This window comes from Bactrocera neohumeralis, chromosome 2, assembly GCF_024586455.1.
Source record: "Bactrocera neohumeralis isolate Rockhampton chromosome 2, APGP_CSIRO_Bneo_wtdbg2-racon-allhic-juicebox.fasta_v2, whole genome shotgun sequence".
NCBI lineage: Eukaryota > Metazoa > Arthropoda > Insecta > Diptera > Tephritidae > Bactrocera > Bactrocera neohumeralis.
Genome location: NC_065919.1, coordinates 33576127 through 33598386, shown reverse-complemented (window position 1 = coordinate 33598386; position 22260 = coordinate 33576127). Strand labels below are relative to the sequence as shown.

At 35.7% G+C, this 22260-nt stretch overlaps 1 protein-coding gene and 1 long non-coding RNA gene across 7 annotated transcripts in view; one reads left to right on the top strand and one right to left on the bottom strand.

Annotated features, from left to right (window-relative positions):
• Nucleotides 1-24: 24 nt before the first annotated feature.
• Nucleotides 25-17231, bottom strand: LOC126763612 (peroxidase). Of its 6 annotated transcripts, none has more exons than XM_050481287.1 (11): nucleotides 17013-17226; nucleotides 7703-7811; nucleotides 7139-7469; nucleotides 6923-7076; nucleotides 6679-6863; nucleotides 6020-6627; nucleotides 5811-5955; nucleotides 5574-5744; nucleotides 4670-4790; nucleotides 696-855; nucleotides 25-167 (listed from the first exon to the last, which is right to left on the bottom strand). In XM_050481287.1, the coding sequence occupies exons 1-11, from the start codon at nucleotides 17101-17103 to the stop codon at nucleotides 119-121; spliced, it is 2124 nt and encodes a 707-aa protein (XP_050337244.1). In that variant the 5' UTR covers nucleotides 17104-17226; the 3' UTR covers nucleotides 25-118. The 6 variants fall into 6 exon arrangements, with proteins under 6 accessions (XP_050337244.1, XP_050337253.1, XP_050337234.1 ...); XM_050481296.1 differs by having other exon boundaries at nucleotides 6733-6866; nucleotides 17013-17224; XM_050481277.1 differs by having other exon boundaries at nucleotides 6679-6866; nucleotides 17013-17222.
• The window catches only part of LOC126764550 (uncharacterized), a 63029-nt gene continuing 40869 nt past the window's right edge, over nucleotides 101-22260 (top strand). Inside the window, exons 1-2 of the long non-coding RNA XR_007668063.1 lie at nucleotides 101-190; nucleotides 13213-13415. This is a non-coding gene — a long non-coding RNA (uncharacterized LOC126764550). The remainder of the gene's footprint in view (nucleotides 191-13212; nucleotides 13416-22260) is intronic.

The window sequence follows — 22260 nt, the reverse complement described above, 5'->3', positions numbered from 1 at the left end:
TTATATAAAACTCCAAACTCCTCGTTTCATTTAAACAGCAACATCACTGCCAAATTTTTACACATTTATTTAATTGTTTTTTACAATTGTTCAACAATCTATAAAAGTCTACAATATCTTATGGACGTAATAGCTCCACATGTTCATTACATGGCAACATTGGATTTCTGGAAGAAAACAAATTTACAAGGTAGTTATTAAAATACTAAAAGTAGTTAAGACTAAAGAGAATGTATGTTATAAATGAAGGTATCAAAATAGATTATATTTTTTAAAAGTTTTAGATCTTGAGATACCAATTAGTATTAAAAGTTTTTGCTATTTACAAACCATTTGTTTGTTTGCTTGATTTCTTAAATACTCCCGAATGAGCTTAAAATTGTTTAATATGTTTTTTTCAGATATATTGCGTGTCGTAAAAGAAAATGCACGCAAACCACTTTCGAATTATTTCTTATAAATTCCTCTAGATTTTTGTGAAAATGCACAATGTTATATAAAATTAATGAGCTATATGTAAAACGACATATCCAATTTGCTGTATTATAAAGGCGATACCAAGTTTGAAACATTGGGCTTTCATTAAGGCTACATTGTAAATTACGTATAAATAAACAACATCAAAGTTGTAAATGATGGAATCACCAGTGTCTGTATGTATCATACAAAAGATGCACATATTTCAAAGAACTTACTTGTCCGAAGGTAAACTAAATATATTTCTCTGCACATTATTCAATTTAGAATTTGCGCAAAGCAATTCAACCGCGTTTGCTTTTTTAAATTGTACCAAATCCGTTAATATTGGGTCTAAAGCATGAAGCTGCCTCTGATATATCTTCGAGAACTGTTCGGCTGAAATTTTGAAAGTTTGTTAGTTGGTTAAATAAAGCGGAAAATATGTAAACAATTATAATTAAGTTATGAGTATTTTTCAATAATAATGCGGAAACAAAAAAATTAGCACCACCTATCAGGTACCACAAAATATATGGACTTGTAATACTATGAGCAAAAAATAGTAAGACATTGTTCATAATATTAAAATTCTTAAATTATTCTTCAAAATCTATGCCGTTCCTCTCAAAGTAATCTCCCTTCGCCCCAATAATACACTTGCGCCAAAGTTCTTTCTAATCCTCGTAACAGTTTTTAAAGTCAATTTGCGGAATAGCCTTCAATGCTCCTAGCGATTCAAGTTTAATGTTTTCAATTGTCCCTTTTTGCGTACAATACTCAAATAGTACTCCTTGTTGACAGTTTGGTAGGTCGAAGGGAATTAGATGCACCACATCTCGATAATCGAAGAAAACTGTCAATATAACGGTGACTTGTTTTGACGTGGTTTTTTCGGATTTGGCTTATCTTTGCCGATCCGGGTGGTAAGCATAGATCCAGGACTCTTCGCCAGTAATAATACGTTTCATGGCATCTTGGTAGTGTCAGAAAGTATTGTTTCATAGACGTTAACGCAACGGGTGTTTTCAGAAAAAATTGACTGATTTTGAAACCACCCTTTTCTTATGCCCAAATTATCTTTCAAAGTGATCCATTCGATATTCCAAACATGCCAGTATTCTTATTATTATTTATTATTTTATTGACGTGTTGAACAACATCTGATGTTGGTGGTCATACTGGACGTTCTTGACCTTCTTTAAATAATTTGTACCAATCAAAAACACTTATTCGCGACAAGAAATTATCACCGAAAGCCTTTTCCAACATACTGAACATTTCGGCACCAGAAATTTGTTTCCGCATTCATTCATCACTTATCATTTAATAATTGCCCAAAGAAATAGGCATAATAAGGACATTAATATGGAATATACCTTTTTCTCCAATCATTATAACATTATTAAATATAAATATTACTTTTGGGAAAGTAATTTTTAATTGATATAATTGTTGCCGCATGCGAACATAGAATACATTATTGCCAACCTCTACTCTGCTAACCAATTTTTCATGCTTGGTTGAATTGCGTACAACAAATAGTTACATAAGGAAAAATACCATACATATGTCATCGAAAAAATTACACATTAATTGTAAAACCACTTTTGGATGCGTGTGGTAATTCGCCTGCAAATTATGTTAGTACGGATATTTTTTACTTTCAAATTCTTATGGCTATGTACCAGTTCACAAGAGTTTTCGTAATTCCATTCTTTTACTTAACGCTATTCTTGTTAAAATGTGCATACATCGTGGTAGATTAACTTTCTAGTAATTAGTTTAATCTGAAAGCTAACTGCTACTTTGATTAATTTTTTATATACATATGTACATATATATTTCTCCTGAGACGTAAAAGTGTTATTGTTTATTTCTAAGAGAACATACATATATTTAGCCATTAAAAACATCAAACTTATTATTCAATCTACATATTGATTGTTTTCAAAATTTGTATCCGCGTTAGCTTTGCTTCATTCATTTTATGGATTCCACATTACGATTTGAATAATTTTTTTGTAATTTATAAATGGCAAAATTCCGATTTCTTTTCTCCTGATTAAAAATTATATGGGGTTATAGGTACCGCAAACGCTTAGTTTAGGACATATTCGGGCGATTCCGATTACTTTGGCGGAGGGGTAAAAAAACTGAATTTCCGTATAAATGGGGTATGTGCGGATAAGGAAGCTTCTCCAGAGAAGAAATATTCAAAAATATTACAAAAATAACTTTTATTTTTTAAAATATTCACGATTAAAAGTTCAAAAATTTGCACTAATAACACATGGCATTTCTCTATGTTTCACTAAATTTTTTCACGTTTTTCACTCTGTATATTTAAATATATACTCTAAACATTGAAATAATTTCACATTTCACTTTTATTTTGCTATGTTTTACCTAAATTTATTAATTTAAAAATCACTTAGCACACTCATCGTTGAAAAGGTTAGATTGTTTACAATTATGAGGAAAACGAGCCTTGCCAGATCTTAAACATCAAATATGAAGGATTTTTAACAATTTTTTTTGTTTGTTTTTTCGCGTGATCTTTTTTCTATATTAACTATACTAAAGTGCTTTCCTGCACTCCTGCACTACTACTTCTAGTACTCCTTTCTGCGTTAAAATAAAAAAATATATTGAGTTTCGTTATAAAGTGGTTATATTTTTTGGGTATCTTGCACTGATATTGAAACAAAATTTGAGTTTTCGTTATAAAATGGTTAAATTTTGGTTATTATATCTGTCAGCGCTTTCCACTTATTTTTGATAATACGTCGTTTTGTATATTAGGTGACAATATATATAATATTATTATATAATATAATTATATAATATTACTATATAATATTACTTATTTGTTTATTAAATTAAATAAAGAACATATCCATATGAATGGATAAAGGAATTTTTGGGAAAAAAGGAATTTCAGCGAATTTTCTTATTATCACATGGCAGCGCTCCATTTCGTCGTAATTTTTAGCACACACATGATGTTCACTAAGAGTGTAAAATGTAATTTTTATACTCTCGCAACAAAGTTGCTAAGGAGAGTATTATATGTAGTTTTGTTCACATAACGGTTGTTTGTAAGTCCTAAAACTAAAAGAGTCAGATATAGAGTTATATATACCAAAGTGATCAGGGTGACGAGTAGAGTTGAAATCGGGATGTCTGTCTGTCCGTCCGTCCGTCCGTGCAAGCTGTAACTTGAGTAAAACTTGAGATATCATGATGAAACTTGGTACACGTATTTCTTGGCTCCATAAGAAGGTTAAGTTCGAAGATGGGCAAAATCGGCCCACTGCCACGACCACAAAATGGCGAAAACCGAAAATCTATAAAGTGTTATAACTAAGCCATAAATAAAGATATTAAAGTCAAATTTGGCACAAAGGATCGCATTAGAGAGGGGCATATTTGGACGTCAGTTTTTTGGAAAAGTGGGCGTGGCCCCGCCCCCTGCTAAGTTTTTTGTACATATCTCAGAAACTACTATAGCTATGTCAACCAAACTCTATGGAGTCGTTTCCTTCAGGAATTTCCATAAACAGTTCAAAAATGGAAGAAATCGGATAATAATCACGCCCACCTCCCATACAAAGGTTATGTTGAAAATCACTAAAAGTGCGTTAACCGACTAACAAAAAACGTCAGAAACATTACTTACTTGTTAAAATAAAGATTTCTTCGGTAAAAAAAACTGTTAGAAGTGTAAAATGTGGATTTATATAAAAATTATAGTTTAATTTAAATAATTTGAACTGAAAAATGTGAGTAAAATGTGTTTAATGTTTTAAAATAGCTTGTTGAAATATTCAAATTTTGGGAATTTTTGAACTTTAAGGTCGAATATCTCGTAAACTAAGGGTTTGCGGTACCTATAACCCTGTATATTTTTTAATCAGGAGGCTGTCCTCTTTCCAACGGTACCTTCAAATCGCGGCGCCAAGGAAATCGGAATTGTGCCGATATTCTCATGGCTTATTTCTAATATGTTTAAATGGATAAAATTCTGACAGACGTACTACTGTGATCAAATTAAAAGGTGACTTTTTAATTTATACTTCGCGTGTTTTTCGAATCGGTAATTTTTTTTAAGTTGGTAATACTGTTAGTGACATCTATGCTAACTATCACGTCAATATATTCATTACTATTTGAGATACGCGTCGTTATTAGAGAACCGTTGGATTCTTACCCAAAATATATTTAAACGTTGGTCCAACTGCAGCTCCGAGTGATTTTTTTTCTGCCATACCACCAACTAGAAGGTCAATGTTTTCAACATTACTATAAGTAGTTTTTAAAACATTTAGGTCCTAAAAACAAATGTGAATTAATGAGTACATGATCATTACGGCAACACTCAACAAAGACAATTATATCGGGTGATTTTTTAAGAGCTTGATAACTTTTTTAAAAAAAAAAAACGCATAAAATTTGCAAAATCTCATCGGTTCTTTATTTGAAACGTTAGATTGGTTCATGACATTTACTTTTTGAAGATAATTTCATTTAAATGTTGACCGCGGCTGCGTCTTAGGTGGTCCATTCGGAAAGTCCAATTTTGGGCAACTTTTTCGAGCATTTCGGCCGGAATAGCCCGAATTTCTTCGGAAATGTTGTCTTCCAAAGCTGGAATAGTTGCTGGCTTATTTCTGTAGACTTTAGACTTGACGTAGCCCCACAAAAAATAGTCTAAAGGCGTTAAATCGCATGATCTTGGTGGCCAACTTACGGGTCCATTTCTTGAGATGAATTGTTCTCCGAAGTTTTCCCTCAAAATGGCCATAGAATCGCGAGCTGTGTGGCATGTAGCGCCATCTTGTTGAAACCACATGAGTCAACATTTAAATGAAATTATCTTCAAAAAGTAAATGTCATGAACCAATCTAACGTTTCAAATAAAGAACCGATGAGATTTTGCAAATTTTATGCGTTTTTTTTTAAAAAGTTATCAAGCTCTTAAAAAATCACCCGATATGTATTTCAGTTTCAATTTAGGGTATTGAACGAAGCAAATGCAATAATCACAACAATCACATAAATGTTTTTGTTTTCCTAGTGACCATATATGATTTCCATTAGTTTTTATTACGCACGTCAATTTCTATAAAACTCTCGAGATCTTTCCAGGTACCGATGTTTTGTCCAATTGAAAGCTTCAAATAGTCAATATAGCGTCTTAAACCATGATCTCGCCCTCGTTGAATATCGTAAGCCAGCAGATCACCATGTGTGGGTCTATTCACGCCAAAGTTATTCCAAATAAGCTGAATATATTAAAAAAAAAATAATTAACTGCGAAGTTCTTGCATTGCAATACGTTCCGCGCTTACACTGTCCTCATATACTGTATCTAATTTCATGGCATGTTGGTTCAAAATCGATTCCAGTATGGTATCAATTTGTTCAGGAGTATATTCCAAATCAGGCTTATATGTTTGATTAAAAAATGAAACTAAATTTTCGTTGCGGATAACTCTGCAGTATACAATATTATCTAAATGATGAAGGGCATAAATTTGTAAAAAAACATAGTACATACCCACTTTCTTGCGGAAGCGAACCCGATGTAGTGTACTCCACACGTTTTACTTCAGTAAAATTCTGCAGAAAATTCGGCATCATGGACATGTAAAACCGCATGGCTGCGATCCCAAATTCATTTGAAATTCTATCAATGTCCACAGATTCCTTGTTGAACGAAAATTCTTTAATTTTAAGAGCAACATCTTCGCCCAACACAGTGGGCAGCCACTCGTCAAAAACAATATTCCTATAGATTTGTATGTTAATTGCTTTTGCTGTTCTGAAAAGATCTTCATCCTGCCATAACGGATATTTAATAGTTAGTTTTTGGGCAATCTGGTTATGATTTCTAATAAATAGTGTATAAATAGATATCGTGAGTGGGCTATTGTTTGCTCGAGAATCGCCAGCCATGAAACATTGACTAATTTGCCTGGACGGGTTTTTGAACGCACAATAATTACTCCAGTCGCCAGGTACCACAGCTAGTTCATCATTATAGATATTTGAAGTCTTGGCTGCGAATTTAATTTGACCATTAGTCCATGTGCGCATGCGTTTTTGCGCCTCATCTGTGAAACCGTATAGTTGAGATAAATCCAAAAGCCATGTTGCTTGGTTTAACTGAGAAAATTAATTAATTTCATTACTTTGTCCATATGGAAAAACAATTACTTGTTCCACCGCGCCGAATGTGCATTTTGTGCTGACAGCAACAGCACTACGTACATAATTGAAACAGTTAACTTTTGCGTACTGCGATTCATCGTTTCTTATTATCAAAGGAGCACAAAATGGATGTCGATATCTGGGTATGAGCTCAAAACTGTTATTATCGCAGCATTCAATGTGACTTCCATCTCCTTAAACACTTAGTAGATACAGTTAAAATGACCAAAATCTATTTCAAGGCGCTTACTCATTGTTGTAACTACAGGTTTACTGAGATCATGCTCAACGAATTGAGTCCACTGTATAACAGCTAAGTTTCTTTGCTTGTCCTCGAGATTTTTTTTCACACTCAAGTTGTGCAAGGATTTACTCACCATGAGAGGTGAAACAAGAGGCAACATCTAAAAAAAATTGTTATATTAATACTACTTTCACGTGCTTAGAAAAGTGATTAAAAACATACCTGATAGATGCCATCCTGATAATGGCGATCCAATAATCTTCGAAATGTGTTGTGGCCATTGCGTCGTTTTTCAATGATTCTTAAACATTTTTGTAACAATTCACTTCCTTTTGGAAGTGACTTATTTGATAAAAATGTTTCGCAATCTTTGCCATTTATTCCATGGGGTAGACATTTACTATTGAAGATATAAAGACTAGCAGCCAAAAGTTTACTAGCAACGTCATTGTCCAATTTTGCTTCTTCGTTTGGCAAAGCATCCAAAAGATAAGTATGTGAGATACCACCTTTTTCGACAATTATTCCGGACTTCACCAGAGTTCCTTCAAGCCTGTATGGAAAATTATGTAATTACCTGAGTTTAAATTTTAAAACTTTACAGAAAAGAAAATCAACAGCTAAAAACCAGTAATCGATAATCGGCTGTGGCCATAACCGACAGACCAAATGCGTTTTCACAATGTCTGGTTAGTGCACATCTGACGGTTAAAGTCTGTTTAGGTTGGCAAAAGGATAACATACTGCCTAATATGTACAAAATTTCACTTAAGTTTTAGTTTTTACCTTTTCTGTCTGTTTACAGATTCGATTCCAAAGACTAAGTCACGCTCCCAATCCTCTGAGGAAATACTATTTAAGTATTGAAAGCTTCTTTCATCGATTGTGTAAGCACCTGTTATAGAACAAGAAATATATTAATGTATGTATATCGGCTATAACAATAATACAAGTCTATAGTTATTTTGGCAATATGTGGACTCTCATATACCATACAAGTATATTATCTCAACCTACATTTTGAATATGTTACGAGGCATTGTTTATAAAAAACGGATATGAAAATCAATTTGTATACATACATACGTAAAAAGAAACCCAACTACTCTTGATTTTTGCACCACAATAATGAACCGTCGCATACTGCATTGATTCTTCGTGAGTTTTTCGAGAAATTTTCAACCAATACATATCTTACCGCTACCACCGTATTCGGCTGTTTTAGCTTCGTTTGACTTCTGGCTATTCAGCAAGCGAAAACGACCGCTCTGGGAAAACCGTTTTGAGTCAATTGAAGACATTAAACGTGAATCACTACGCTCATTGTTTGCTATTCAGAAAATTTACTTTAAAAACTGTTTTAAGGATTAGAAAAAACGTTGGCACAAGTGTATTGTGGCCAAGGGGGCTTACTTTGAGAGAGACGACAAAGATTTTGAAGAATAAATTAAAAATCTTAAAATTATGAACAAAGTCTCACTATTTTTTGTTCTTAGTAGTAAATGAGTACTTATAATTCTTCTGTTAGAACTAGGAGATTAAGTGGCTTAAACGCTTACCTCACCCTCGGAGATATTCGCGTGTTAATATCTAGAAACTTTCGAATGTTTGATGGAGGCTTGTTATAATGGTTAGGGTTATACGTGTCTAAAAAAAACAAGTAAGGAAGGGCTAAGTTCGGGTGTCACCGAACATTTTATACTCTCGCATGATAAAGTGATAATCGAGATTTCATTATACGTCATTTACATATTTTTCAAATACCGTATTTTTGTAAAGTTTTATTCCGCTATCATCATTGGTTCCTAATGTACTATATATTACACAGAGAAGGCATCAGATGCAATTCAAAATAGCGTTATATTGGAAGAAGGCGTGGTTGTGAACCGATTTCACCTATATTTCGTTCATGTCATCAGGGTGTTAAGAAAATATTATATACCGAATTTCATTGAAATCGGTATAGTAGTTCCTGAGATATGGTTTTTGGTCCATAAGTGGGCGAGGCCACGCCCATTTTCAATTTTTAAAAAAAGGCTGGCTGCAGCTTCCTTCTGCCATTTCTTTCGTAAAATTTAGTGTTTCTGACGTTGTTTGTTAGTCCGTTAACGCACTTTTAGTGATTTTCAACATAACCTTTGTATGGGAGGTGGGCGTGGTTATTATCCGATTTCTTCCATTTTTGAACTGTATATGGAAATGCCTGAAGAAAACGATTCTGTAGAGTTTGGTTGACATAGCTATAGTAGTTTCCGAGATGCGTACAAAAAACTTAGTAGGGGGCGGGGCCACGCCCACTTTTCCAAAAAAATTACGTCCAAATATGCCCCTCCCTAATGCGATCCCTTGTGCAAAATTTCACTTTAATATCTTTATTTATGGCTTAGTTATGACACTTTATAGGTTTTCGGTTTCCGCCATTTTGTGGGCGTGGCAGTTGGCCGATTTTGCCCATCTTCGAACTTAACCTTCTTATGGACCCTAGAAATACCTGTACCAAGTTTCATCATGATATCTCAATTTTTACTCAAGTTACAGCTTGCACGGACGGACGGACGGACGGACAGACAGACATCCGGATTTCAACTCTACTAGTCACCCTGATCACTTTTGTATATATAACCCTATATCTGACTCTTTTAGTTTTAGGACTTACAAACAACCGTTATGTGAACAAAACTGTAATACTCTCCTTAGCAACTTTGTTGCGAGAGTATAAAAAATTTCGAGTTATGCCAGGATATTTGTATGCAATTTGACTTCTATTGCTAATTTAAGAGTTCAAGTTATGGAGAACTTCGAGTTATAAAATTTTGAGCTATGGAAGTTCAACTGCATTTATTTCTTTGGGGATTGTGAATACATGCATATGTTTAGAAATATATACAGTGAAATCTCCCATAAACAGACACCAAACCACAATATGCGAAAAAACATAAACAAATGTAAGTATTGACTTGATTTTAGTATTTTTTGGTATAGCAACACATAAAACTATAGCCATTTCCAAAAAGGATTATTATTAAATTATATACTATATCTTATAAATTGACCGTTATATACGGTAAAAAGTCAACTATAGGTACTGGGGTCCAAATATTCGGTACCTAGGAGCTTAAACAGTTTTGGTGGGATTTGGACAATTTATTAAGATACCTGACATATTGGCCGATATATGTGGTAAAAAGTCACCCGGAAGTTCGAAAATCTGTATATTAAGTATATGGGGGCTACGGGAAGTATTGGTCTGGTTTAACCCATTTTTGACATAGAGACATATCATTGTTCGAGAAGTACTATCCCTGAATTTCAATTATATATCTCAAAGTCGGTACCTAAGGTCTTGAAAAGTTTTTATTTAATTTAAAAAATTTTTGGTCATAAGGTGGCACGCACTAAAGATATTATTCGTGCAAAGTTTTATACCGTTATATTAATTGCTTCTTGATTTGTGTACCGAAAACTGAACGAATCAAGTGGAATTTAAAATTGTGTTATATGGGAAAAGGCGTGCTTGTTGCCCGATTTCGTTCATTTTTACACTGTGACATAAGAATGTAAGAAAAATGCCACGTACTAATTTTCGCGAAATCGGGTCCCGAGATATGGAATTTCACCAAAAACTGGGAGGTGCCTCGCCCATGGTCCAATTTTCACACCGGCTCCCATAAAGGTCTCTCATACCAGCTTGGTGGTAAAATTTAATATCTCTCACGTATTTAGCTATTGATTTATTGCCTTTAGCTGTTTTTAACAGTACCGTTATATGAGAGAGCTCCGAGTTCTTATAAGATTTGTATTTAGCAAATTTGGTTGTTGTAGCTTAAGTGGTTTAGGAGATATGTACATTAAACTTTTTAGAGGGCGGGGCCACGCCCAATTTTTCAAAAAATTTCTCCCTTGGTGTGTCCTTTGCTGCTGCGGTCCTCTGTACCAAATTACAGCTTTATATCTTAATTTAGTGCTTAGTTATGGCACTTTATAGGTTTTCTGTTAATGACGATTTGTGGGCGTGCAGTAGTTCGATTACGCCCATCTACAAACTCGACATTTTTTACTCAAGTTACAGCTTGCATGGACGGACGGACGGACGGACATACAGACAGTCAACCGGATTCCAAATTTTCTCGTCACCTTGATTATTTATACATACAAATATAACCCTATGTCTATCTCGATTAGTTTTAGGTGATACGTACAACCGTTAGGTGAACAAAACTATAAATACTCTATAGCAACTGGTTGCAAGAGTATAAAATCAGCAATTAAAATGGAAGAGATTATTGGTGTATGCACGTTAGAGCGGTTTAATTTACAATGAGCCAAAGAAATGGAAAAATAGCGTATGAGGAAAATGTCCTAGGGATCATTCTGAATAACTTTGCTCATGAGACTAAGGGTTTAAAACCGGATTAAGGCTGTGATTTTTAAGGCGAAATTTTTTAGGAATCATAAAAACTTTGTGGCCAGTTTTTTAAATATCCGAATGAAATGTGATGCGTTGGTGCATTTTGATAATCTATTGATAATTTTTCGGAATCGGTCAGATTGGACAACTATAGCACTTATCTCCCATACAACCAATTATTAGAGTTTTTTAAATTTCGCCTTAATATTCACTGGCTCGAAATTGGTTTTGGGCCCTTAGTCTCTTAAGCAAAGTTGTTCAGAATGATCCATAGAGCATTTCCCACATACGCGATTTTATAGAAAACAAGTAAGGAAGGGCTAAGTTCGGGTGTTACCGAACATTTTAATCGAGATTTCATTATCCGTCATTTACATATTTTTTTATTTTACTGTAAAATTAATTAGATTAGATCAATTTGTGTACTTTGAGTATTGCATTATATTTTCATTTCCTAATGTATACATACATATATTATACAGAGAAGGCATCAGATGGAATTCAAAATAGCGTTATATTGGAAGAAGGCGTGGTTGTGAACCGATTTCACCCATACTTTGTAAATGACATCAGGGGGTTAAGAAAATATTATATACCGAATTTCATTGAAATCAGTTGAGTAGTTCCTGAGATATGGTTTTTGGTCCATAAGTGGGCGACGCCACGCCCATTTTCAATTTAAAAAAAAAAGCCTGGGTGCAGCTTCCTTCTGCCATTTCTTCCGTAAAATTTTCCAAAAAAAATTACGTCCAAATATGCCCTTCCCTATTACCATCCTTTGTGCCAAATTTCACTTTAATATCTTTATTTATGGCTTAGTTATAACACTTTATAGGTTTTCGGTTTTCGCCATTTTGTGGGCGTGGCAGTGGGCCAATTTTGCCAATCTTTGAACTTAACCTTCTTATGGAGCCAAGAAATATGTGTACCAAGTTTCATCACGATATCTCAATTTTTACTCAAGTTACATCTTGCACGGACGGACGGACAGACGGACGGACGGACAGACGGACGGACATCCGGATTTCAACTCTACTCGTCAGTTGATGAGGCAGAAACAAAGCGCCTCAAAGCAATTGTGAAGGAATATGAAAGCTAACTGAAAAGAAGTTGGAAGCAATCAGAACCCCTAGTAGAGAACAAACAGGAGAGCACTTCACAAAAAAGGAATCGCTCTACGACAGAAACACCCGAAACTCTGCCTAAAAAACCGAGGCGGAGTGAAGGCGAACAGAGCAGCGCAACAGCAGCAAGGCATTTCTGCGATGTAGCCAGAGATAGCCTGCAAGTGGCCATCATAGATGGGAATTCCTCCTCACCGAGCACGGTACAGAAAAGATACGTGGAGATCGACGTCAGATTGTCGAGTATGGTGCTAAGCTATGTACTCAACAATCCAGCGGGTCCTCACCCGGAGTTTGACTCCTCTGAGACCCTCAGGGGCTACAGGGTCATCAAGTGTGCGGACCAGGCCTCCCTGGATTTCCTGACGGGTGGTGTTGCTAAAATCAGCAACGCCTTTGTAGGCCTCCAATTGAGGCTCATACCCGCCAGGGACATTCCAAAGAGACCTCGTGCTCGCATTTGGTTACCCCCACTAGAGGAGCCAGGCGAAAAACTCCTGAGGTGTATCAAGCTGCAGAACAAATCTATACCTGGTATAGATGAGTGGCAGCTGATAAAGGAGGAAAAACCAAATAAAAAAAAACCAGGTTGAAAATCTTCCAAGGCGACAAAGCGGCTGTCGAAGACGACACGGAAGAGGTCGACGACGCCAGCCAGTTGCTAAGGAATGTGGGGATCGAAGAAACCCGAGATGCCCAATAACAACCTTATCCTTCTTATCAATAAAAGTATAAATGTACATATTTCTTTGTCCTAATTACAGCACAGCAGATATCATAGTGGTAAAGGTGGAACAGAAAGAAAAGCCCTTCTTCTTAGTCTCGGCCTACTTGGCCCATGACGAAGGCATACCACCGACCCCGCTCACCAGACTAATAGAGGAGAACAGAAAAGAAGATGTCCTAATAGGGTGTGATGCAAACGCAAGGCACACCGTATGGGGTAGCTCCAGCATAAACACCAGAGGTGAGTCACTCTTGCAGTATATTCCAAATAGTAGTCTAAGTATATGCAACAAGGGCGATAAGCCAACTTTTATTTTTCCAAGCTCTGATAGGTTTCCGGGGTGGGAGGAATGCTTGACCTCACGCTATCAACAGACACAAGCAGTCTCGTTGTGGATAACTGGAGGGTGTCCGATGAGCCTTCCATGTCGGATCACTCCTGGATACTCTCCAGCATCCGCGGGAGGTACAGTGCTCCTCTCACATACCGGAACCCTAGAAGAACAGCTCGGGAAAAATATACCACAATAGCAACAAAATGCCTCGAAAAGGGAGGCAATAAGAGTATCAGAAATCCTCAAGAACTAGATGCAGAAGTAGAGAAGTTGGAAGAAATCTTAACCACAACTTTCAATAAATCTACTCCGCTAACAGTTTTGGAAAAGAGAAAGTCTCTCCCTTGGTGGAACAGTAAACTCAAGAATTTGAGAACACAACTAAGGAAAGCTTTCAATGAGAGTTTTAGAACCAAAATATGGCAGCCATATAAAGATATTATGAAAAGATACAAAAAAGCAGTCAGGAAGAGCAAAACACGACTCTTGGCGATCTTTCTGCACATCGATAGAAAGTTGCAGAGAAATCGCTAGGCTGAGCAAAATGCTATCCAAAGATCATATTAACACTGCTTACATTAGGACGGAGGGAAGTGATTGGACCTCCTCGGCAAAAGAGTCTCTGGAGGTACTAATTACAACACACTTCCCCGGGAGTCAGCAAACACCTTCAACGAGGGTTCAACCAAAACCACCGTTGAACGCAGCTGATTATCAAGGCCAAATAATAGACAAAAGCAAAATCAAGTATGCCTTAAATAGTTTTGCACCATTTAAAGCGGCAGGTCCTGATGGGATTATGCCCATAATGTTGCAAAAACTGGTAGAACCAATGGTTCAAAGACTTGAAAATATATACAAAGCTAGCATTCTATTATCCTACATCCCAAGAAGTTGGAAAAGAAGTAAAGTTGTGTTCCTTCCAAAACCTGGCGGAAGAACACACTAAAATGCCAAGGACTTTAGACCTATAGGCCTTACCTCCTTTATGCTGAAGGTACTGGAAAGGCTAATAGATCTACACGTAAGAACAATAATGGCGGAGAAGTTATGGAAGTCCCAACATGCGTACATAAAGGGCCGATCAACCGAAACTGCCCTTCACGAGGTGATAAGTGTAATTGAAAAATCACTACACCACAAACAATACACCATGGCTGCTTTTCTAGACATAGAGGGCGCCTTCAATAACATAAAAGTAAATGCGATAATTAACTCTCTGGCACATGGTGGCATAGATGACACTGTGTGCAGATGGATACTATCGATGCTTGAGAATAGGAAGATTATAGCTTCAAACGGCGCCGCAACACAAACAAGCTATGTGAGTAGAGGGGCGCCTCAAGGAGGGGTCCTCTCTCCGCTCCTATGGGTTGTAGCGCTGAACGAAATACTCCTCCAACTAAACGGTGGAGGAGTGAAGGCAGTGGCGTATGCAGACGATATAGTGTTGTTGGTATCAGGCGTGTTTCCTTCAACAGTCAGCAAGATTATGGAAAGAGCACTTCGAAGGTTAAACCTATGGGCTAAAAACAATGGACTAGGAGTTAACCCGAACAAAACAGAACTGATGCTATTCACAAGCAGAACCAAAATACCTCAGTTTCAACTTCCGGTACTAAACGGTACAACACTCACTCTATCCCCCACAGCTAAATACTTGGGGGTGGAGATTGACACCAAATTGTCCTGGAAAATAAATATAGAAAAAAGAATAAACAAAGCATACATGGCTTACTATACTTGTAAGAGAATCGTCAACCAGAATTGGGGCCTCAAACCAAGTATAGTCATGTGGATGTATACGGCGGTCATAAGACCTATACTTACATATGGAGCACTGGTATGGTGGCCAGCGTTAAACAAACAATACAACATTAAAAAATTAAATGGTATACAAAGAGCAGCATGTGCGGGTGTTACTGGGGCAATCAGGTCATGGCCGACTGATGCGCTCAACGTGATCCTGCATCAACTACCAATGGACATTTTTATTCAAAAAACAGCAGCTATTGCGGCGACAAGAATAAAAGAATTGGGAGGTTGGAACCAGCAGAACTATGGACATAGTGTAATTCTAAACAAGCTCACCATTAATAAATCAGACTACATTCTCCCAAAGCTGGACTTCAATAGACACTTCCAGGTAAGGATACCATCTAGACGAGAATGGAGAAGAGGCTCAATAGAAGAGGAGGATACCATCTCTGTCTATACCGACGGGTCCAAAATGGACTGCGGAGTAGGCACGGGGGTATTCTCCACTGATCTTGGCATATCTCTCTCTATATGTCTACTGAACTCGGCTAGCATCTTCCAAGCAGAAGTACTAGGCATAGAAAAAGCCTGCGAAGCTCTATTGGAAAACCACGGGAATTCAAATAAAGCAACTATATTTACGGACAGCCAGGCGGCGCTCCTGGCCTTGTCTTCACCCATGACAAAATCCAGCACAGTACACAACTGCAACTAAACTTAATCTGGGTTTCCGGCCACAGGAACATTTTTGGTAACGAAAAAGCAGACGAGTTGGCAAAGGCAGGAGCTTTCCTCAACGAATCCGAGGCGGAGATAATACCAAGCCCGCTAGGATCAATCAAAGGAGAGATCAATAGACAATTTCAACAAATTGCAAATAACAGGTGGAAAACATCACAAAATGTGTCATAACTAAACAATTATGGCCAACATATGACAGGAAAAGAACCAACGACTTACTAAATAGGTCAAGGAAAAGTATTTACAGAGTAACAGCTACCACAACAGGGCACTGGCCATTTGGGGAACACGCATCCAAAATGGGTATGCCCTACAACGACATCTGCCGTAGCTGCGGAGTAGCAGGGAACAAGGAAACAATCTTCCACTTTCTCTGTGAATGCCCAGCTCTAGCACACCGACACAAAATACTTGGAATCCATCTAGCACCAAACCTTGAATGGATTTCCACTAAAAGCATATCGGACATAAGTAGTTTCATCGAAACCTCAAAATGGTTTGAAAGAGAAGGTGAAACGTAATAGCAGATACAGGAGGTTCTACGAACAGTGCATCAAAATGGCACATCAAGTGTTAATTGAGCCCGATAGGGCTGCACTCCTACCTACCTACCTACTCGTCACCCTGATCACTTTGGTATATATAACCCTATATCTGACTCATTTAGTTTTAGGACTTACAAACAACCGTTATGTGAACAAAACTATAATACTCTCCTTAGCAACTTTGTTGCGAGAGTATAAAAAAATCAACACGTCGCAAATCCCATACATAAGTATGCGTCATGCAAACAAGATTATTTGTGTCGTAATCGATATGCATAAACTATAGCATTTTTATTTAAGTCAATATATTTATTATATTTAAATCAATGAAAAGCCTAACCATAATTCATGAAAAATATGAGTACTGCCGCACTCGCTTTGCATATGAAAGAAACAGGTTTGCAAAATTTACTAGTAAGTTAAATAAGTATGAGTATGGATCAGAGATCGCCAACTTACCTATATTTGGAATTAACGTCCAGCAACATATAATCAGAATCGACAGATCCAATTTCACGTAGTAGCTACAACTATTTCTTACACGAAACATATTATTCACAATAGATTGTTATTATATAGAAAAGTACAAATCTAAAATTTTCTGTTACAGTGCCACTTTAGAACTTCCTACATTCTTTTATAAACACAAATTGTAACTGCGTCAACGAAATATTTAATTTTCACATTCGAATGAAAACTGAATTGTTACACTACGTATGTAGACATGTATAATACATATGTAGATCATTGATGATAAGGGTTCGTTTCTGCTAGGGCATTGATACAACATGCATATAGAAACATAACCTTGTATATCACTTGTATGAACATCATTGACCCACAATCCGATTAATCCATTTACATATTTGCATCCATAAATCTTATATGTATATGGTACATACATATATATACATATGTATATTATCATGTTATATTTTACAAATGTATTTTTTTTTAATTAGAGATGTACTCCTCATCCAACAATTTTATTACGTAAAGTAGAAAATGTTAACATTCTCTGATAAAAACGTTATTAACCACAACACATACGAAAGAAGAGTTCTACTGATTAATCGTTAACGGCATCATTTAGAGTTACGATCAGAAAAGTTAATGCTAGCAGATAAGATCCTGGTCCCTACCCATCTAGTATGATTTTCTAAAACATTATGATTTTTGCAATGCTTTTTAAGAAATTACTGTATGACGATTCCCATTTATTAGCAAATTGGATCGATAATGTATTTGTATGTTATATATACATACATGCATATGTAACCAGCTAGCAGAACCACTACTATAAGCACATCTATATGGCATAAGAAAAGTACCATGGAAGAAGATATTCTACTAATAAACATTTGCTATATGTACATACCTATTTTTAGTTATTAAATAGTGGTGGAAGTTAAATTTTATTGTTCTCCTAATATTTATACATACACCATGCATGTTATAATGATGATGAAATACTAGGAGTTTTCCAAAGTAAACAGGACTTTTTGAATCCAGCGCCCCCCGGCGGAGCCGATGTCGATTAGTGTGTTAGAATCTGCTATCTTTATCGATTGTCCAGTGAGAATTTGATGACATTTCATGAATTGGAAGTGAAGTTATTGCGTTTTAAGTGTCAATTTGTTTGTGTTATCTGTACGAAAATGAGCTTCGAACAAAGAGCCAACATTAAATTTTGTTTTAAAAAACTTTTACCGAAACGTTTCAATTGATGAAACAAGTTTATGGCGATGATTGCCTATTCCGTAGCAGAGTGCACGAGTGGTTTCAACGTTTTCAAAGTGGTGGTGAGGACATAAATGACGATCAACATGTGGGCCAATCAAAATCCGTGATCACCAGAATTTCCATCGAAACTGTGCGTGAATTCATCAAAAATCAGCCGAAATCATCATTGCAATTCATGGAAATGGAATTGAACATCTACAAAACATCGATTCATCGTATTTTGACCGAACATTTGGGCTTACGAAAGGTGTGTGCACTGTTTGTTTCGCAAAAATTGACTGACGACCAAAAATTGCTCAGAATCCAACTTTCGATTATTTGACCAAAAATCACATTCTAACCATTAACTACTCCCCGTATTCACCTAATATGGCACCGTGCGACTTCTTCCTTTTCGGAAAAATGCATTGCGCATGAAAGGAAAGCGTTATGCAGACGTAGAAGCCATTCAAAAGGTTTGCACCGGCATACTGGCGGCCATACCGGCCAACGAGCTAAAACACTCGTTCGACATTCTTTTGGACCGTGCAAAAAGCTGTATTGAAGCAGAAGGAGACTATTTTGAATAAAATGAACTGATTTTGTCGAAAACACATTTGTTCTGTTTTTTTTTTAAAGTCCTGATTACTTTGGAACCCACATTGTATTAACAAAATAACACAAGTAATTATTGGGCATATGAGGGGAAAGTTAACCGGAGGGGCTGAAGTTATTAAATAATATTAGTTATCAAGGTCTGGGCCCATTTCAATTATATTTAACATTAAACAATTTGATGGCCAGAAAAAATGTACAATATATTATAATCCGAAAGTCGAAATTCACTATACTGAGTATTTGATTCTAAAGGAAAGACTGGACTTTATATAATTAACAACTGCTGGATATTTATAATTTTTTGTTCAAGACGAGAGAAGCAGTTTTGCAATAAAGAGGACACGATAGTGTTGAAAGTGAATTGGTATAAATAGATATTTTTTGTCAAAACAGCTTGTCTCGAAATAAAACAATTTTCCAAAATATTATCATATACGAATAATGTAAAAACTATCAACATATTTCTACGATTTGTAGTGTATAATAAATGGATGAAATCGGAGGATAACCCCACTCACTCCCAATATAACGGTACTGTTAAAAGCTAGTAAAGGCACGATAAATCAATAACTAAATGCGCCTCAGCTGCCAAGATAGTATGACAAGGCGTTATAAAGACCGGTATAAAAATTGGACGATGGGCGTGGCACCGCCTACTTTTTGGTGAAATCCCATATCTGGGGTACCGACTGGCCAATTTCGATTTGGTTCGAGGCATTCATATTCATATTCCTATATCACGTTGTAAAAATGAGCGAAATCAGACAATAACCACGGCTACTTCCCATATAGCACAATTTCAAATTCCACTTGATTATTTTACTTTCCAGTACACAAATCATTAAGCAATTAATATAATGGGATTAAACTTTTCACGAATAATACCTTTAGTGTATGCCTTATGACAAAAAATTGTTCAAATCCAACCAAAACCGTTCGAGACCCTAGGTACCGATTATGTGGACCCCAGTACCTACAGTTGACCTTAGTCAATATCAGTCAATGTGTGAGATATGCAATAGAAATTCAGACGGAATCATTTTACTGCAGTAGTTATTCTGTGTATCCAAAATGGGTGGAATCGGGTCAATACTTCTCTGAGCCCCCATATACTTAATATAAAGGTTTTCGAACTTGCTGGTGACTTTATGCTGGATATATCGGCCAATATTTGAGTTATCTCAATGAAAATTTCAAAACGTATTTTACTCATGACAGTATATCATTGTGCCTAAAATGGATACAATTGGGTGAAAACTTGACCTAGCCCCCATATAACCCTTACCAGGATTTTCGAACATCCAGCTGATTTTGTATAATGACTATGTATAGTATAATGATTTTGGTTTTTCTAACAATCTTATGCCGAATATATAAGTATGTTGTAGATATACATATGTATATGTTATATATTTTGCAGAATTTCTAATGAAAAAACATGACGTACTTTTGACAAAACAGCCTGAAAGCATTTGAGGCTAATACGAGTACAGTTTCTCAGAATTGCGTTTGATAAAACAGCTTCTTTCGGTTGAAAATCTTTTACCAATTGCTAAATTGCATAAACATGCTTTTTCATCTGGTATAAGTTGATTTATCAATCATTCAACTTCGAAAATTCGGCTTGTGTTTAGTGACGTTTTTTTGTGAAACTGTAAAATGTAAAAAGTGAATGAGTTCTCTGTTAAAATTGGTAGTATAAGTAATAGAAACAGAAGTGTTGTCCAAGGGTTTTATAAAATAATTGCTTTAAGATTTCTGTGTTGTAACAAGAATCACATTTTGACGATTTGAATTATGTGCCATCAGAAAATTACAAACAAAGCATTCGAGAAATGGCTGATGCAATAGATTTAAACATGAGCAATACGGTTTTACCACAACATCAACTTCTACGTAGACAGACACCAATAGCAGTAAAGAAGACCAGAAAGTTAAACAAAAATTTGGGAAAAAACATGCCAACTGAAGAAATATTTCAATCCCTCCTAAAAAGGTGGAGAAATTGAAACAGTGTCATCTATTATGTAACATTAAAATCATTACGGAGCAAAAAAAGCAAACATTTACTGCTTATTGGAGTATGCGAGATTATAAAAGCGACACCAATATATTTCAGGTATGATCGATATTGAGATCAAGAAAAAGCGAAACTCTCAGAAAAGCAGTAAATTCAAGAAACCGTCACGTGATCTACTTTTACCATTTTAATGGCCAAAAGTCTCGTTTATGTAAAGTGTGTGTATTTTTTTATATTTGGATAAATCAATCAGAGTATAACAATGGTAAACCGGCACAAAGTTCAAAAGCAATCTGGCGGTAATATTCCAAACGAATCTCGAGGCAAACCCTCTCCGTCGCACAAATTGCCAATTGAAAAAGGCAATGAAGTGATTAAATATATAAATAGTATTTATAAATAACAAAGCCAATACAGTCGTCACCATACAAATCAGTTGTCAGTGAGGCATAAATCTTGCTGCGTTATATCGATTGTCCAAGTACCAAGAAATATTAAGACTACTAAATACAAAATTTAAACAACACCAACCCTTTAACATACCTATGCAATACGTGTAAAATTACAATTAGTAAATACATTGGATGAAGAAGGAAAAATCAACAATTAATTCAACAAAAGTAGGCTTAAGAAATGAAATAAATTTCTTCTCTCACTTCTTTCGACTTTGTTCTCCAATTCGCATTTGACAAAATAACTTGTTTAGACATATGTACCTGTAAGTTTCAAAAACTCATTTTTATTTTATTAAAAATCAATTTGACAAAAAAACTTGTGTGGAAAAAGTTAATTTTTTTCGTCACAGTCGATTTGACAAAACAGCCTATTTTTTTATTTTCCATCTATATAACAAGCTATGAAATATATTTATAAGAAATTCAATAGAACAAAAAACGTTGTCTAATTGTAGTTTATAGTTATAGTTTATAGTATATAGTTTTACTTTGAATGCAAATATTTCAGGTTCTGAGGCATATTTTTTGATTTTTTACTCTCCTGAAAAGTTGGCAATTAAGAAAGATGTTGTTTTATACAGATATATATACATACATATGTATATAACGAACAATGGGCGTGGCGCCGCTCGATTTTATTAGACAAAAAAAGAAATAATTAAAATATGGAGCAATCTTTTATAACCACGTCTACTTCCCAAATAATATAATATAGCACAGAAATCTTCTATGCCTCCAGATACATAGGTTGCCTTTTATATTTTGCAATTTGACGACTCTAGTGTTACAATCTGGCAATTGAAAACTGTATCGTAAAGTTCGACATAGATCTTATAGATACATACTCAAAATGTTTTGAATTACGAGCGCTATTTGTGTTGTTTATAGTAAC

Coding starts and splice junctions, on each gene's coding strand:
- LOC126763612 (XM_050481277.1), bottom strand. CDS start 17,103: ATGTTTCGTGTAAGAAATAGTTGTAGCTACTACGTGAAATTGGATCTG. Junction 7,077..7,138: donor ATCAGGATGGCATCTATCAG/GTATGTTTTTAA, acceptor AATTTTTTTTAG/ATGTTGCCTCTTGTTTCACC. Junction 4,791..5,573: donor AGAGTTTTATAGAAATTGAC/GTGCGTAATAAA, acceptor ATTTGTTTTTAG/GACCTAAATGTTTTAAAAAC.